At 60.7% G+C, this 16,183-nt stretch overlaps 1 protein-coding gene across 4 annotated transcripts in view; it reads left to right on the top strand.

Annotated features, from left to right (window-relative positions):
• Positions 1–16,183, top strand: part of INPP5A (inositol polyphosphate-5-phosphatase A) — a 252,619-nt gene that overhangs the window by 177,269 nt on the left and 59,167 nt on the right. For all 4 annotated transcript variants that reach the window (XM_012477499.2, XM_012477497.3, XM_012477498.1 and 1 more), the window contains exons 7-8: positions 11,232–11,284; positions 13,101–13,220. In XM_012477499.2, coding sequence (XP_012332922.2) covers positions 11,232–11,284; positions 13,101–13,220 — 173 coding nt within the window. The remainder of the gene's footprint in view (positions 1–11,231; positions 11,285–13,100; positions 13,221–16,183) is intronic.

Below are 16,183 nucleotides of genomic sequence, written 5' to 3'. Positions count from 1 at the left end.
GCAAGGTCTGAGTACCCACACCTCAGGCTGTTCTCCTGCACCCAGCAAGTGGGGAGCTGAGGCTGGGGGCTCAGGCTGACGCTGGGCAAGGTCTGGGGGCCTCTGCTGTGACTTTGCCACCCTTTGGAGGCAGGGGTCTGGGTGTGGCCCCTGGCCTCGGTCCCGGAGACCAGCACTCTGAGTCCTCTGTGATACTAGGGGCCTGCTGGCCTGGGTCTGTGGGGGCCATCTCATGGGGAGCTGCCCCTTCCCCCCGGAAGAACAGCCTCAGCCTGGGTTTGTACAGGAACCCCAGCCCCCAGCCTGGGTCCAGGCCCTTCCTGCCTGCAAGGGACCTGGCTCCGGGACTGCAGTGTTGTGTCCACAGGCAGAGGGGAAGGCACATTCTGGAAAGTGGACGATTCCTGGGAGGAGAAGGCGCCGAGTGTCTGTGTGGACCCGTCTCTCCGCTGGGAGAAGTGTGTTGCCGTCTGCAGCCTGGTGCTCAGCTGCTCAGCAGATCCGTGTGGCTGCTGGTGGCTGGGACGGGGGGTCAGACCCTGCCCTGGGCAGAGATCTTGCTGTGGGTGAGGGCAGCCCTGCCACGTCACCGTCTTAGAAATCCTCCCAGGACCCATGTGTCTGCTCCGATGTGACCTGAAAATGTTCTCAGCCGTTCCCTCTTCTCCTGGTAAATTAACAAAAGGAAACTCTTACTCTAAAAGCTGTAAGCTCCTCAAGTTCGGTCCACAGTGTGGGCCTTTACTCTCACAGAGCCTGTGTGGCACCCGTGTCCCTGCGGGAGGGAGGAGGGAGGGACGGAAAGACACAGGTGGGGCCTGGCAGCCTGGCCGGCCCGCCCCTCCCTCTGGGCCTCTGCGCCCGACCTCTTGCTTTGTTTGAGCACATTTTGGAGGAAGGAACTAGTTTCAGACTGATTTCTCTTTCTTTTATTACCGTCACTTAAGGGTAATCTAAATGTAATTACCCTGATGGGGGCATAATGCAGTCTCAGATAATTACCGCCACCACACAGAAACTAACAAAACTTTATCTGCTGATTTATGGATGCTTTTGGCTTGCTATGAATTTCAAATGATGCCTCTGGGAGCCACACTCCAGATAATGTGAGGCCATTTTTAAAAAGCAGATTTGTGTAGTCGATCAGGGCGGGTCATTTTTTTCCTTTTGCCCGCAGTGAGAAATTGGTTGTTACCATAGATCACAGGGCCGGCTGCAAGCTCTTATGAAAGATGAATTAATTCCACTAATGCTCCAAGCGGGCCTTCGGCGTGAGGGCTGGGTGGTGATAACCTCCCCGCAGCCTCTCTTTTCTCCTCGGCGATTTATGCTGTCTTTTAGTAGATGAAACCGGCTGGGTTCGCTATCCATCTGCCGGCTGAAGGAACCCTATTAACAGGGGCCTGAGAGAGACTTCATGTTGTCTGGTGAAGGATGTGCCCCCACCCCCGTGTGACGTGGGTGTCATTTCTGAGATGAAAACCTCTCTGGGAGCAGAGGAGCTGACATGGGCCAGGGGGCGGCCGCCTCAGGAGTGCAGAGCTGTGGCCGTCCCATCTGCGGGCTCCTGAGGTGGCCAGTGGCCAGAACGTTCCTGCACACAGCCTGGGGTGAGGAGACCCCCCAGCCCCGCCCGTACACTCTCTGCTTCCATTTGCCGTGGCCTGAGCAACAAGCGTGTACATCCAGAAGCTTCTGGGGTCTTCCTGAGTCCTGAGCATGCGAATGGTGGCTGAGACCCCCTTCTCTGCCTCCCCTCATCTCCCGGCCCTGCACTGGAGGGTGTCGTGGGGCATGGGGCGTGTTCACCTAGGGCAAGGGTGCTCGGGTGTGCCCGTGGGGGCGTGGTCTCTAGGAGGGGCCCCTGCACCTGCTGATGAGTCTGGGGAGTGCCTTCCTCTTGGGCCACCCCACCCCGCCCTGGCTGCATGCTAGGCTTGGCCAGCCAGGGGAGCGAGGGGTCAGAAAGCGGGAGCTTCGGTGCAGGAATTAGGATGGGGGTTCCGACTCTGCTTCTTCCTCCAAAGAGCTGGCAGTCTTCAGGCCCCCGTTCCTCACCGGGGCAATGAGGGCGGTGCCTGTCCCGAGGGCCGGCGGGGCCGCTGAGGGGTGCGTGGGACACTCTTTGTGAGGACTCTCCCTGCACCGCGCGTCCCAGCCTAAACCCAAGGATGTGACCGCACGTGCAGCCACAGCCACGGGAGGGTCTGGGCGTAGTGGGCTGTGGCTTCGTTCGTTCACACTGTAACATCCTTAGAAACCGAGTCTGGACCCTGCTCTGATGAGCTGATCTCAGAAGGAACTTGTTTCCTCAAATGCTTTAGAACATATGTGGCTGTAATGTACTGTTCAATCTTCTGAGATTCATTTGCAAGTTAAACATGTTAAATCTAGTTAGAATCCTAAAATTATGGTTATAACCAATTTCTGTTATTCATAAATAACACAGTCTCATTTCATTTATTCAGTCTATTAATTAACATTGCAAAGAATCCCCCATTACTGTGGAAAACTTAAACATCTAAAAAACCCAGATGTGCGCACGTGCACGTATATCCAGCACACACACAGCGCCCGTGCGCGTATATCCAGCACACACACAGCGCGCGTGCGCGTATATCCAGCACACACATACTTTAATTAACACAAGTAATTAAAAACTCAGGAGAGAAATAATTAATTTTGATTCAAAAGTTTACAAATGTCTTCCATTTTTAATGGGAGTAAAACTGTTGTTATAGCAAATTCTAGGTAAAAACCTGTGTGTGCTCAGTTTCTGGTCTCTGCTACACCTGTCACAATTCACAGGCATGTGGGCAGGGCGGTGCTGTGCCCCGTATCCCAGGCCCTACTGCCTATCTGGAGGCAGGATGGGCGGTGCCCGGGTACAGCTCTGCCGCGCGTGGGAAGCGCCTGCCTCCGCACGCCACGGAGCACCTCTGCTCTCGTTCCACGATGCACTCTGGGGCTCTGGGTCCAGCAGGACCGGGACCCCAGCCTCATGGGCTGTCCCAGCAGGGAAAGTGGACAGCACCTGCACCAGGGAAGTGGACCATGGGATGCTTGGAGGGGCAAGGTGCACGTTTACACAAGGGCGACTGTGGGCTTGGGGGAGTGGCGGGGCGCGAGCGGGAGTCTGGAGGCGGGTGTCCTGCTGGTGTTGCTTAGGAGCAGCCTACAGGCTCCCTGCCGAGCCCACACGTTGGGGCTTGGACTCCCTCCCTCCTGCTGGGCGCCCACACACAGGGGGTGTTCTGGCCAGCTGCACTGCTGGCGGGAGCCTGGAGCCCACTGTGACACCAGCACCCACTTCTCCCCACAGCTCAGCTTCCCACTGGTGTGTTTCCATGGAAGACACAGATACCTACAGGAAATGAACACAGACCCTCCCCAGGGCAAATGGCCTCCCTGAGAAAGGAGGCGGACATGTTTGGCATCAGACACGAGTGTCTGTGCAGCCCGCAGGGGGCCCGCCATCCCGCCATAGAGCTCCCCGGGTTGTCTGGGCATGGTGCTGCGCAGCAGCCGGACTAGGAGCCTGGGGACGCCTTGGCCAGCCTCCAGGAGCTTTGGCATAGCCCCTGTTGTTCAGCAAGCAGGGCAGCCTGAGCGCAGCAGGGGAGCTGGGCTCACTACCAGAGCCAGCTGTGGTGTGAGGACGGATTCTCCTCAACAGGCAGAGCCACAGCCTAGCATCCAAGTGCGTGTCCAGGCCGGGAGGAGGGTCTGGGAACTCACTACCTTCTGCTCAGTGCCTCTGTAAGCCTAAAACTGCTCTGAAAAATAAAGCCTATTGCTTTTCAGAAAGTCTGTTTACCTGGGGCCTAGGACTTTACAGGTGAGGGAAGAAGGACCAGCCCCAGAAGGAGGAAGGCCAGAGCCACCTGTGGACCCTGAGGCACATCTGTAGGTGCCTCAGCATCACTGGGGAGCAGGGAGCCCAGACCTTTTATGGTGCTGGGTGGGGCAGCCATGGAACCGCACGTGCGAGGGGGACGCAGCTCACTCCCCAGGAGACCGCAAGCCAAGCACATCTATAGACAAGCAGACACCAGAATACAGATTCGCACCAAATAAAGTTGATTTCTTGGAAAAAGCTGACGGATTTTCAAGTAAGTTTAAATTGCTCAAAGAGATAAATGAAAGGATAGGATTCATTAAAAATGATATCATTGAACTAAAACAGAAATAAAACAAGAAAAGAGAATATGAAGAAGAGCCTGTGGAAACATTAAACATTCTGGATTAGAAATTACAGAACAGATTCTAGTCTAGATGTGGTCAAAGAGAGAATCAGGGAATTAGACGATGTCATTAAGGAGTTGGTCTGAACATAGCAAGACAGACAAAGATTTTTATTTGGTTGGTTGGTTGTATGTTTTTTATTTTTATAGGAAAGATCAGTTAAAAGACATAAGACTATTAAGAGGCTCAGATACACCCAATATAAATTCCAGAAAGAAGCAATGGGGAGCAGTGTTGCAAGTGATAAGGGGACATTTTTAAAAATTTAATTCCTGAGCACAATTTGGGTACAGAGCAGGATATATAAAAATAAACCTACACCTAGATCGGAGTGAAGCTTCAGAATAGTGATGACAAAGAGAACAGCATTGAAACAGAGAGAAGAACACATATATTCAGAGGTTCACACTTCCGTCTGCCAGGGCGCTTCTTAACATCAGCAGTGGGTCCAGAGCGCAGGGGAAGAACGTGGAGTGTGTGGGAAGGGCTGGCTGGCTTCAGCGCCCCCAGCATGCAGAGCTTGGCATTTGGCTTCTTGAGCATGGGTGGGAGCACTTAGGGAGGGGAGCAGGGAGCACTTGGGGTGGGGGCAGGCAAAGAAGGGCCTCATGCCTGGGAATCCACAGCCCTAGAGCTGCACCCAGGAGGATCCCCTCGGTGGGTGGTGGGCATCAGTGAGAGGCATTGGTGGGTGGTGGATATCAGGGGCTGTGGGGTCACTGTGCCGGAGGAGGGCAGGGAGAAGGGGACGGGGCTGTGGGGGCCGCTGTGCCAGAGGAGACTATGGGGAGAAGGGGACGGGGCTGTGGGGGCCGCTGTGCCGGAGGAGACTATGGGGAGAAGGGGACGGGGCTGCGGGGACCTCTGTGCCAGAGGAGACGATGGGGAGAAGGGGACGGGGCTGTGGGGGCCACTGTGCCAGAGGAGACTATGGGGAGAAGGGGACGGGGCTGCGGGGGCCACTGTGCCAGAGGAGACTATGGGGAGAAGGGGACGGGGCTGCGGGGGCCACTGTGCCAGAGGAGACTATGGGGAGAAGGGGACGGGGCTGTGGGGGCCGCTGTGCCAGAGGAGACTATGGGGAGAAGGGGACGGGGCTGTGGGGGCCACTGTGCCAGAGGAGACTATGGGGAGAAGGGGACGGGGCTGTGGGGGCCGCTGTGCCGGAGGAGACTATGGGGAGAAGGGGACGGGGCTGTGGGGGCCGCTGTGCCGGAGGAGACTATGGGGAGAAGGGGACGGGGCTGTGGGGGCCTCTGTGCCAGAGGAGATGATGGGGAGAAGGGGACGGGGCTGTGGGGGCCACTGTGCCAGAGGAGATGATGGGGAGAAGGGGACGGGGCTGCGGGGGCCACTGTGCCAGAGGAGACTATGGGGAGAAGGGGACGGGGCTGTGGGGGCCGCTGTGCCGGAGGAGACTATGGGGAGAAGGGGACGGGGCTGTGGGGGCCTCTGTGCCAGAGGAGATGATGGGGAGAAGGGGACGGGGCTGCGGGGGCCACTGTGCCAGAGGAGACTATGGGGAGAAGGGGACGGGGCTGTGGGGGCCGCTGTGCCGGAGGAGACTATGGGGAGAAGGGGACGGGGCTGTGGGGGCCTCTGTGCCAGAGGAGATGATGGGGAGAAGGGGACGGGGCTGCGGGGGCCACTGTGCCAGAGGAGACTATGGGGAGAAGGGGACGGGGCTGTGGGGGCCGCTGTGCCGGAGGAGACTATGGGGAGAAGGGGACGGGGCTGTGGGGGCCGCTGTGCCGGAGGAGACTATGGGGAGAAGGGGACGGGGCTGTGGGGGCCACTGTGCCAGAGGAGACTATGGGGAGAAGGGGACGGGGCTGTGGGGGCCGCTGTGCCGGAGGAGACTATGGGGAGAAGGGGACGGGGCTGTGGGGGCCACTGTGCCAGAGGAGACTATGGGGAGAAGGGGACGGGGCTGTGGGGGCCGCTGTGCCGGAGGAGACTATGGGGAGAAGGGGACGGGGCTGTGGGGGCCTCTGTGCCAGAGGAGATGATGGGGAGAAGGGGACGGGGCTGTGGGGGCCACTGTGCCAGAGGAGACTATGGGGAGAAGGGGACGGGGCTGTGGGGGCCACTGTGCCAGAGGAGACTATGGGGAGAAGGGGACGGGGCTGTGGGGGCTGCTGTGCCGCCAGATGCTGCCGAGAGGCCGGGTGAGATGCAGGGCAAGCGTCCGTAGGAGTTTGCCTGTGGAGGCCATGGTGACCTTACAGAGAGCGTTGGTGCAGTGCTGGAATCAGGACCCATTCTGCTGTGGAGGACTGGGCGGGAGTGGAAGAAACGGGGGCCTAGCGTGTGGGCCTCTGTTGTCCAGTGTGTGTGCATATTGGGGGAGCTTGTCAAGGGGGACGGTGGGCAGTGTGGAGGTGGGGTCTAAGGGAGAGCCTCTGATCTCTGCACTCTGTGTTAGATGGAGGGCCTGCCAGCCGCCCTGAGCCTCCCGGAGCTGGACCCTTCCTTCACCGATGTTTCATCCACAGTTAACTCTGGACTCCCCTCGGCTTTTGTCTCCTCGGCAGACCTCAGGGCATGGTGGAGGAGAGCACCAGCCTGTGGACGGCCCCTTGGGGCTGCTGCTGGGAACGGAGTGGGCTGGGCTGCCATTCCCCCGCCACTGCCCGAAGAGCTTTGCTTTGTGGACGGGGACTCTGGCAGCCTCCTCCCACTGCCTTCTGTGGTTTTTAAGGGTTTCCCAAGATGCCTAGACTGGGAAGCTCCCTGTCCTGCATGGCTGTTTAAGTTAAAGTGAATAAAGAGAAAATGGAACCTAAAATGCAGCTCTTCAGTCACACACTGAGGAGCGCGCTCAGTGGCCGCGGCGACTGGTCACTGCTGTACTGAGTGGCCCAGCAGAGGCCCTGCCGTGGTGGGAGGTGGGAGGGCAGGAGGGCCTCTGTGCCATTCTCAAGGGGAGCCCTGCCGCCTCCTAAAGAACCCACCTCTTTGAACTCTCATGCTGGTGACTGTTTCACCTTGAATTTGGGGGGCACTTTCGGACCAGAGCTCAGGCCCCACCATCTGTGGCTCTGCTGGGTGGGTGAGGCATCAGTGAGAGGCATCGGAGGGTGGTGGGCGTCAGTGGGGGAAGGCATCGGAGGGTGGTGGGTGTCAGTGGGTGAGAGGCATCGGAGGTTGGTGGGTGTCAGTGGGGGGAGGCATCGGAGGGTGGTGGGCGTCAGTGGGTGAGAGGCATCGGAGGTTGGTGGGTGTCAGTGGGGGGAGGCATCGGAGGGTGGTGGGCGTCAGTGGGTGAGAGGCATCAGAGGGTGGTGGGCGTCAGTGGGGGGAGGCATTGGAGGGTGGTGGGCGTCAGTGGGGGGAGGCATCGGAGGGTGGTGGGCATCAGTGAGGGGAGGCATCGGAGGGTGGTGGGCGTCAGTGGGTGAGAGGCATCGGAGGGTGGTGGGCGTCAGTGGGTGAGAGGCATCGGAGGGTGGTGGGTGTCAGTGGGTGAGAGGCATCGGAGGGTGGTGGGCGTCAGTGGGTGAGAGGCATTGGAGGGTGGTGGATGTCAGTGGGGGGAGGCATCGGAGGGTGGTGGGCGTCAGTGGGGGGAGGCATCGGAGGGTGGTGGGCGTCAGTGGGTGAGAGGCATCGGGGGGTGGTGGGCGTCAGTGGGTGAGAGGCATTGGAGGGTGGTGGATGTCAGTGGGGGGAGGCATCGGAGGGTGGTGGGCGTCAGTGGGGGGAGGCATCGGAGGGTGGTGGGCGTCAGTGGGTGAGAGGCATCGGGGGGTGGTGGGCGTCAGTGGGGGGAGGCATCGGAGGGTGGTGGGCGTCAGTGGGTGAGAGGCATCGGGGGGTGGTGGGCGTCAGTGGGGGGAGGCATCGGAGGGTGGTGGGCGTCAGTGGGTGAGAGGCATCGGAGGGTGGTGGGCGTCAGTGGGGGGAGGCATCGGAGGGTGGTGGGCGTCAGTGGGTGAGAGGCATCGGGGGGTGGTGGGCGTCAGTGGGGGGAGGCATCGGAGGGTGGTGGGCGTCAGTGGGTGAGAGGCATCGGAGGGTGGTGGGCGTCAGTGGGGGGAGGCATCGGAGGGTGGTGGGCGTCAGTGGGTGAGAGGCATCGGAGGGTGGTGTATGTCAGTGGGGGGAGGCATCGGAGGGTGGTGGGCGTCAGTGGGTGAGAGGCATCGGAGGGTGGTGGGCGTCAGTGGGTGAGAGGCATTGGAGGGTGGTGGATGTCAGTGGGGGGAGGCATCGGAGGGTGGTGGGCGTCAGTGGGGGGAGGCATCGGAGGGTGGTGGGCGTCAGTGGGTGAGAGGCATCGGGGGGTGGTGGGCGTCAGTGGGGGGAGGCATCGGAGGGTGGTGGGCGTCAGTGGGTGAGAGGCATCGGAGGGTGGTGGGCGTCAGTGGGGGGAGGCATCGGAGGGTGGTGGGCGTCAGTGGGTGAGAGGCATCGGAGGGTGGTGTATGTCAGTGGGGGGAGGCATCGGAGGGTGGTGGTCGTCAGTGGGTGAGAGGCATCGGAGGGTGGTGGGCGTCAGTGGGTGAGAGGCATTGGAGGGTGGTGGATGTCAGTGGGGGGAGGCATCGGAGGGTGGTGGGCGTCAGTGGGGGGAGGCATCGGATGGTGGTGGGCGTCAGTGGGTGAGAGGCATCGGGGGGTGGTGGGCGTCAGTGGGGGGAGGCATCGGAGGGTGGTGGGCGTCAGTGGGTGAGAGGCATCGGGGGGTGGTGGGCGTCAGTGGGTGAGAGGCATCGGAGGGTGGTGGGCGTCAGTGGGTGAGAGGCATCGGAGGGTGGTGGGCGTCAGTGGGTGAGAGGCATCGGAGGATGGTGGGCGTCAGTGGGTGAGAGGCATCGGAGGGTGGTGGGCGTCAGTGGGTGAGAGGCATCGGAGGGTGGTGTATGTCAGTGGGGGGAGGCATCGGAGGGTGGTGGGCGTCAGTGGGTGAGAGGCATCGGAGGGTGGTGGATGTCAGTGGGGGGAGGCATCGGAGGGTGGTGGGCGTCAGTGGGTGAGAGGCATCGGAGGGTGGTGGGCATCAGTGAGGGGAGGCATTGGAGGGTGGTGGGTGTCAGTGGGTGAGAGGCATCGGAGGGTGGTGGGCGTCAGTGTGGGGAGGCATTGGAGGGTGGTGGGTGTCAGTGGGTGAGAGGCATTGGAGGGTGGTGGGCGTCAGTGTGGGGAGGCATTGGAGGGTGGTGGGCGTCAGTGGGTGAGAGGCATCGGAGGGTGGTGGGCGTCAGTGTGGGGAGGCATTGGAGGGTGGTGGGCGTCAGTGGGTGAGAGGCATCGGAGGGTGGTGGGCGTCAGTGGGTGAGAGGGATCGGAGGGTGGTGGGCGTCAGTGGGTGAGAGGCATCGGAGGGTGGTGGGTGTCAGTGGGTGAGAGGCATCGGAGGGTGGTGGGCGTCAGTGAGGGGAGGCATTGGAGGGTGGTGGGTGTCAGTGGGTGAGAGGCATCGGAGGGTGGTGGGCGTCAGTGTGGGGAGGCATTGGAGGGTGGTGGGCGTCAGTGTGGGGAGGCATTGGAGGGTGGTGGGTGTCAGTGGGTGAGAGGCATTGGAGGGTGGTGGGCGTCAGTGTGGGGAGGCATTGGAGGGTGGTGGGCGTCAGTGGGGGGAGGCATCGGAGGGTGGTGGGCGTCAGTGGGGGGAGGCATCGGAGGGTGGTGGGTGTCAGTGGGTGAGAGGCATCGGAGGGTGGTGGGCGTCAGTGAGGGGAGGCATTGGAGGGTGGTGGGTGTCAGTGGGTGAGAGGCATCGGAGGGTGGTGGGCGTCAGTGTGGGGAGGCATTGGAGGGTGGTGGGCGTCAGTGTGGGGAGGCATTGGAGGGTGGTGGGTGTCAGTGGGTGAGAGGCATTGGAGGGTGGTGGGCGTCAGTGTGGGGAGGCATTGGAGGGTGGTGGGCGTCAGTGGGTGAGAGGCATCGGAGGGTGGTGGGCGTCAGTGGGTGAGAGGGATCGGAGGGTGGTGGGCATCAGTGAGGGGAGGCATTGGAGGGTGGTGGGCGTCAGTGGGTGAGAGGCATCGGAGGGTGGTGGGCGTCAGTGTGGGGAGGCATTGGAGGGTGGTGGGCGTCAGTGGGTGAGAGGCATCGGAGGGTGGTGGGCGTCAATGTGGGGAGGCATTGGAGGGTGGTGGGTGTCAGTGGGTGAGAGGCATTGGAGGGTGGTGGGCGTCAGTGAGGGGAGGCATCGGAGGGTGGTGGGCGTCAGTGTGGGGAGGCATTGGAGGGTGGTGGGCGTCAGTGGGTGAGAGGCATCGGAGGGTGGTGGGCGTCAATGTGGGGAGGCATTGGAGGGTGGTGGGTGTCAGTGGGTGAGAGGCATTGGAGGGTGGTGGGCGTCAGTGAGGGGAGGCATCGGAGGGTGGTGGGCGTCAGTGGGGGGAGGCATCGGAGGGTGGTGGGCGTCAGTGGGGGGAGGCATCGGAGGGTGGTGGGTGTCAGTGGGTGAGAGGGATCGGAGGGTGTTGGGCATCAGTAGGGGGAGGCGTGTGGTGGCCATCAGTGGGGGAGGCATCAGTGGGTGGTGGGCCTCAGTGGGGGAGAGGCCACACACACCACTGGGGTGGGCAGCTCACCTGCTTTCCAGGACTCCTGGCTGGGAGTGGCTGCTCAAGTCTTTCCTGGGGTCCAGCCGAGGGTGGCCCCGTGTGTCTCAAGCTCCCCAGCCATGGATAAGTCACTGCTCAGCGAGTGTCTGCGGTGACAGTGACTTCCCTGCAGCTGCTCTCACATGGGTGCACGGGACTCACAGGCAGCAGGCTGGCGCATTTCTTGTTTCTTTGCATCTTCCCGCCCGGCCTCAGAGCATCAACAGCCCTGCAGGCGCCTCTGTGCCAAGCCCCACTTGAGGAGAGGTGCACAGCTCCGTTCTTTTTAGCGGGACGCCGTCAGTGCTGAATCAGCACTGCTGTTTCCTCGGTTGGGAGGCATCTCCTGTGTCCTGTAAATGTGTGGGACCTACGCGTTGCTCCTGCCCACTTACTCCAGCTCATTTCTGTGACGTCTTTATTTTTCAGTGCAAATGGTCAAGAAAGGGCTTCATCCGGACGAGGTGGTGCATTGCAGACTGGTACGTGCTGTCTCTCTGTGCTGCATCAATTTCCATGTTTCTTACCCTTTGTATGTTGCACACACCTTTTTGGAGGCTCTACTGAGTTTACACAAGGACCCCCAGCTGCCTGGCCCCCACCTGCCACTCTGACCTTTTCTGTTCACGGTGATGTGTTCGGAGCATTGCGACCATTCCATGTAAGTCAAACATCTGGGTGCCCAGTGCCAGTGGAGACACAGTGACGGATCTGGTCCCTCCCCGCCGCCAGAGAGTTCCGCTGGCCAGAGCCCGCGGCGCACACAGGGAAGTCAGCAGGGAGGCCTCCTGGCACCGGCCCCATGGCTGCCGAGTGAGACGGCTAAGAGCCGCCTTGCAGCCTGCTTTACCGGCAGGCTGAGCACAGACACGGCGGAGCCTGCGTCTCATCCAAGTACCCTCCGGCCTGGCCTTTCTGTCGTGAACGTGTTCTCAATGGTGCTGTCCCAGCTTTTCTGCCTGATAAACAGTCAGAAACCTGTCACCCGTTTCCCTGAGGTGGCTTCCAGGTGGCCCCCTGACCTGTCCCTCGAGCGATCACATCTCATTTGAATACTGCTTTTAATTTTCCTCTTACGAGTTTCCAAAACTTTGCTGTTTGATTATCTGCTGCACATAACAGATCGCCCCACACTTAGCAGCTTTAAAAAGCACGTACGAGGTCATGGCTGTGGCTCAGAATCCAGGAGTGGCTTTTCTGGGGTTCTGGCCTGGGTCACCTTGGGGCTTCCAGAGGACTCAAGCTGTGGGGGGAGCTTTCTGCTGCTCCCCCTCAGGCCTCTCCCTGGGGCTGCTCAGGGCAGGATGTCCCCAGGAGGAGCAGGAGAGCTGGAGTCCAGAGAATGAAGGGGAGGGGGAGGGGGAGGGGCAGAGAGAAGGGGAGGGGAACGGGGAGGGGGAAGAGAGAAGGAGGGAGAAGGGAGGGGAGAGAAAGAGGAAGAGGAGGGAGTGGGAGGAGAGAGGGAGCTGAAAAGGAGCTGCGGTCCCTGCTCGCCCCAGGCACTGCAGGCTGCTGGCCACACGGAACGGCCTTGGCGTGGTGTGGGGGCACATGGGGCGCGTTCACCTGGCGGGCGTCGCTGGGGTCATTGTGGCAGCTGGACCACAGGCTGAGGGAGGGCGAGCAAGGCCGCCTGCACATGCCCATTCCTTGCACCTCCTGCTAGGGAGACAGGGCTGGGTCTTGGAGCCTGTGGCAGGAGTGCGGGCAGTGAGGCTTTGTGGGACAGCGTCCAGACCGTGCCGAGCCCTGCGCTGACCTCCCCTGGTGAGGGGTCACGTCCCTACTAGCCAGAGGTGCCAAGGCTCCCCTGCAGTGTGACAGAGGCTCAGGAGTCCGTGCACCTGGAGGCCAACAGCCAGGCCCACGGGGCTTCCCCAGGATCTTCCCTTTGGGAGCGAAACGAAGCGCTCTTCTTGCCTGTCTCTGTGCCCCCACCTGCCTCACAGGGTCCCCGATGGGTGCAGCAGCCCTGGGTGGCATCAGCTGAGGCTGAGGGTGGCCCCTCCTCTTAGCTTAGCCATCGGGGAGTTTCCTTAGCCGCCTGTCACTTCTTCTCTAAAGAAAACTACCTCACATTTTAGTTTGCCAGAGTAAGTGCACACGTAACGATGTATTCAGACTTCATTAGAGTTTCCTGTCCTCTGGCCTAGTCAGCAGCCAGGTGGGTGGACGGGTACCAGGCCTCGGGTGCTCTCCGTGGACGCGCAGGTCGCATGCCCCGGGGTCCTGGGGAGAACGAGGTGTGACCCGCAGCCCCGGCCCTTGGTGACGCGCCCTTTTCTCTTTCGGTTGTAGTGCCTTCGACTTGGTGAATATCCATCTTTTCCATGATGCTTCCAATCTGGTTGCCTGGGAAACAAGCCCTTCCGTGTACTCAGGCATCCGGCACAAGGCACTGGGCTACGTGCTGGACAGGTAGGTGTGGGTGGGGAGGTAGGTGTGCTGGGCAGGTGGTGTGGGTGGAGAGGTAGGTGTGTGCTGGGCAGGTGGTGTGTGTGGAGAGGTAGGTGTGTGCTGTGTAGGTGTTGCTGTGTGTGGAGAGGTAGGTGTGTGCTGGGCAGGTGTAGGTGTGTGTGGAGATATAGGTGTGTGCTGGGCAGGTGTATGTGTGGGTGCAGAGGTAGGTGTGCTGTGCAGGTGTAGGTGTGGGTGGAGAGGTAGGTGTGTGCTGGGCAGGTGTATGTGTGGGTGGAGAGGTAGGTGTGTGCTGTGCAGGTGTAGGTGTGTGTGGAGAGGTAGGTGTGTGCTGGGCAGGTGTAGGTGTGTGTGGAGCAGTAGGTGTGTGCTGTGCAGGTGTAGGTGTGTGTGGAGAGGTAGGTGTGCTGGGCAGGTGTAAGTGTGTGTGCAGAGGTAGGTGTGCTGGGCAGGTGTAGGTGTGGGTGGAGAGGTAGGTGTGTGCTGAGCAGGTGTAGGTGTGTGTGGAGAGGTAGGTGTGCTGGGCAGGTGTAGGTGTGTGTGGAGAGGTAGGTGTGCTGGGCAGGTGTAGGTGTGTGTGCAGAGGTAGGTGTGCTGGGCAGGTGTAGGTGTGGGTGGAGAGGTAGGTGTGTGCTGTGCAGGTGTAGGTGTGTGTGGAGAGGTAGGTGTGTGCTGGGCAGGTGTAGGTGTGTGTGGAGAGGTAGGTGTGCTGGGCAGGTGTAGGTGTGTGTGGAGAGGTAGGTGTGCTGGGCAGGTGTAGGTGTGGGTGGAGAGGTAGGTGTGTGCTGTGCAGGTGTAGGTGTGGGTGGAGTGGTAGGTGTGCTGGGCAGGTGTAGGTGTGTGCAGAGGTGTGTGCTGTGCAGGTGTAGGTGTGGGTGGAGAGGTAGGTGTGCTGTGCAGGTGTAGGTGTGGGTGGAGAGGTAGGTGTGTGCTGTGCAGGTGTAGGTGTGTGTGGAGAGGTAGGTGTGTGCTGGGCAGGTGTAGGTGTGTGTGCAGAGGTAGATGTGCTGGGCAGGTGTAGGTGTGGGTGGAGTGGTAGGTGTGCTGGGCAGGTGTAGGTGTGTGCAGAGGTAGGTGTGTGCTGTGCAGGTGTAGGTGTGTGTGGAGAGGTAGGTGTGTGCTGGGCAGGTGTATGTGTGGGTGGAGAGGTAGGTGCGTGCTGTGCAGGTGTAGGTGTGGGTGCAGAGGTAGATGTGCTGGGCAGGTGTAGATGTGGGTGGAGAGGTAGGTGTGCTGGGCAGGTGTAGGTGTGTGCAGAGGTAGGTGTGTGCTGTGCAGGTGTAGGTGTGGGTGGAGAGGTAGGTGTGTGCTGGGCAGGTGTATGTGTGGGTGGAGAGGTAGGTGTGTGCTGGGCAGGTGTAGGTGTGTGTGGAGCAGTAGGTGTGTGCTGTGCAGGTGTAGGTGTGTGTGGAGAGGTAGGTGTGTGCTGGGCAGGTGTAGGTGTGTGTGCCGAGGTAGGTGTGTGCTGGGCAGGTGTAGGTGTGGGTGGAGAGGTAGATGTGCTGGGCAGGTGTAGGTGTGTGTGTAGAGGTAGGTGTGTGCTGGGCAGGTATAGGTGTGGGTGCAGAAGTAGGTGTGTGCTGGGCAGGTGTAGGTGTGTGTGCAGAGGTAGGTGTGTGCTGGGCAGGTGTAGGTGTGGGTGGAGAGGTAGGTGTGTGCTGGGCAGGTGTAGGTGTGTGTGGAGAGGTAGGTGTGCTGTGCAGGTGTAGGTGTGTGTGGAAAGGTAGGTGTGTGCTGGGCAGGTGTAGGTGTGGGTGCAGAAGTAGATGTGGGTGGGCAGGTAGGCGGGTGGGCAGGTCGGTGTGTCGTGCCACTGGGAAAGGCTGTGCCTGCTCTGGCAGCCACAGTCTGCTCTGCACTTGCCAATTTGCCAATGGCCCTTACTTGAGTTACCCCCTGGAGGTGGCAGGGCCCTTAGCCCCGTCCACAGTCTGGAGCCGTACCCTCACCGTGGACTCGGATGGGGATGGCTTTACTTTCTCTGACTTTTTTTGGGAAAGATAAGAAAACGGTGCCAGGGGTGCTGTGGTGGGAGGTGAACAGGACACTGAAGTCAGTGGGAGTCTGGGGGCCGCCTCCACCTGCGCCTGGCCCCTCCCACCCAGCGCTGCAGGAGCTCCGCTGGTGGTGCCGTGGAGATGGCAGCTGTCAGTGGGAGGCAGGGGTGTCCCCGTTGGTAGGATGTGTCTGATCTTGGGACCAGTGTCCCTCTCCATCTACAGCTGGGACTTTTGCTGCAGCTCAGCCCAGGCAGCCAGGGTTTACCCTCTGACCATTCCAGTCAGCACTCACACGGAAACCTCCCCCAGCGTCTCCGTGGTGACAGGACAGCGCTTCATCAGCCTGGGCTTGCAGTAGCCACAGCTGAAGACCTGAGACTGGCAGTTCTGTCCCAGGACGGTCCCTGGTTTCCACCTGAACCCCATTCTGCTCCCTAGAGGGCCCCTGACCTGAGCCCCTGCCCGGCCTCCATGCGTGCTGAATGCTGAGCTGCAGTCCCAAGTATGTGCAAGGGCCTGGTGTGGCCCTGCACCTCGCCTGCCTTCCAGCTGCTGGCCTCTTCCTGGCCTCTTCAGACCCTGATCTTTCTATTCCTGGCGCTGGTTGCCTCCCACCCACACCTGCCTCACCCTGGGCATGTGCCGAGCAGAAGGACTGAGTCATTCCCAGGCCACCGCTGTCCCTGGGGCAGTCACAACTGCCTGGAACTGTGCAGGCAGAGGCAGGGGTTGGGGGGCTCTGAGGTCTGGACCCAGAGTGGGAGGAGGCTGGGACCTTCCCGGGGAAGACAATGGGAGGAGCAGTCCATGTGGAGGGGAATGTGAGTGGGGCCCCTGCCCCTGAGTTGTGGGTGGTGTGTGACCAGCACCATCAGATTCTCAGGGGCAGGAAAGACAACCTCTGAGGACTGTGTGGAGTACCTACATTTCTACCCAAACAAGACCCGTGTCCTGAGGGTCCCT

Source organism: Aotus nancymaae, unplaced genomic scaffold, assembly GCF_030222135.1.
Source record: "Aotus nancymaae isolate 86718 unplaced genomic scaffold, 86718_ANA_hifiasm-v0.15.2.pri h1tg000193l, whole genome shotgun sequence".
Taxonomy (NCBI): Eukaryota; Metazoa; Chordata; class Mammalia; order Primates; family Aotidae; genus Aotus; species Aotus nancymaae.
This window is presented reverse-complemented; position numbering and strand designations above follow the sequence as displayed.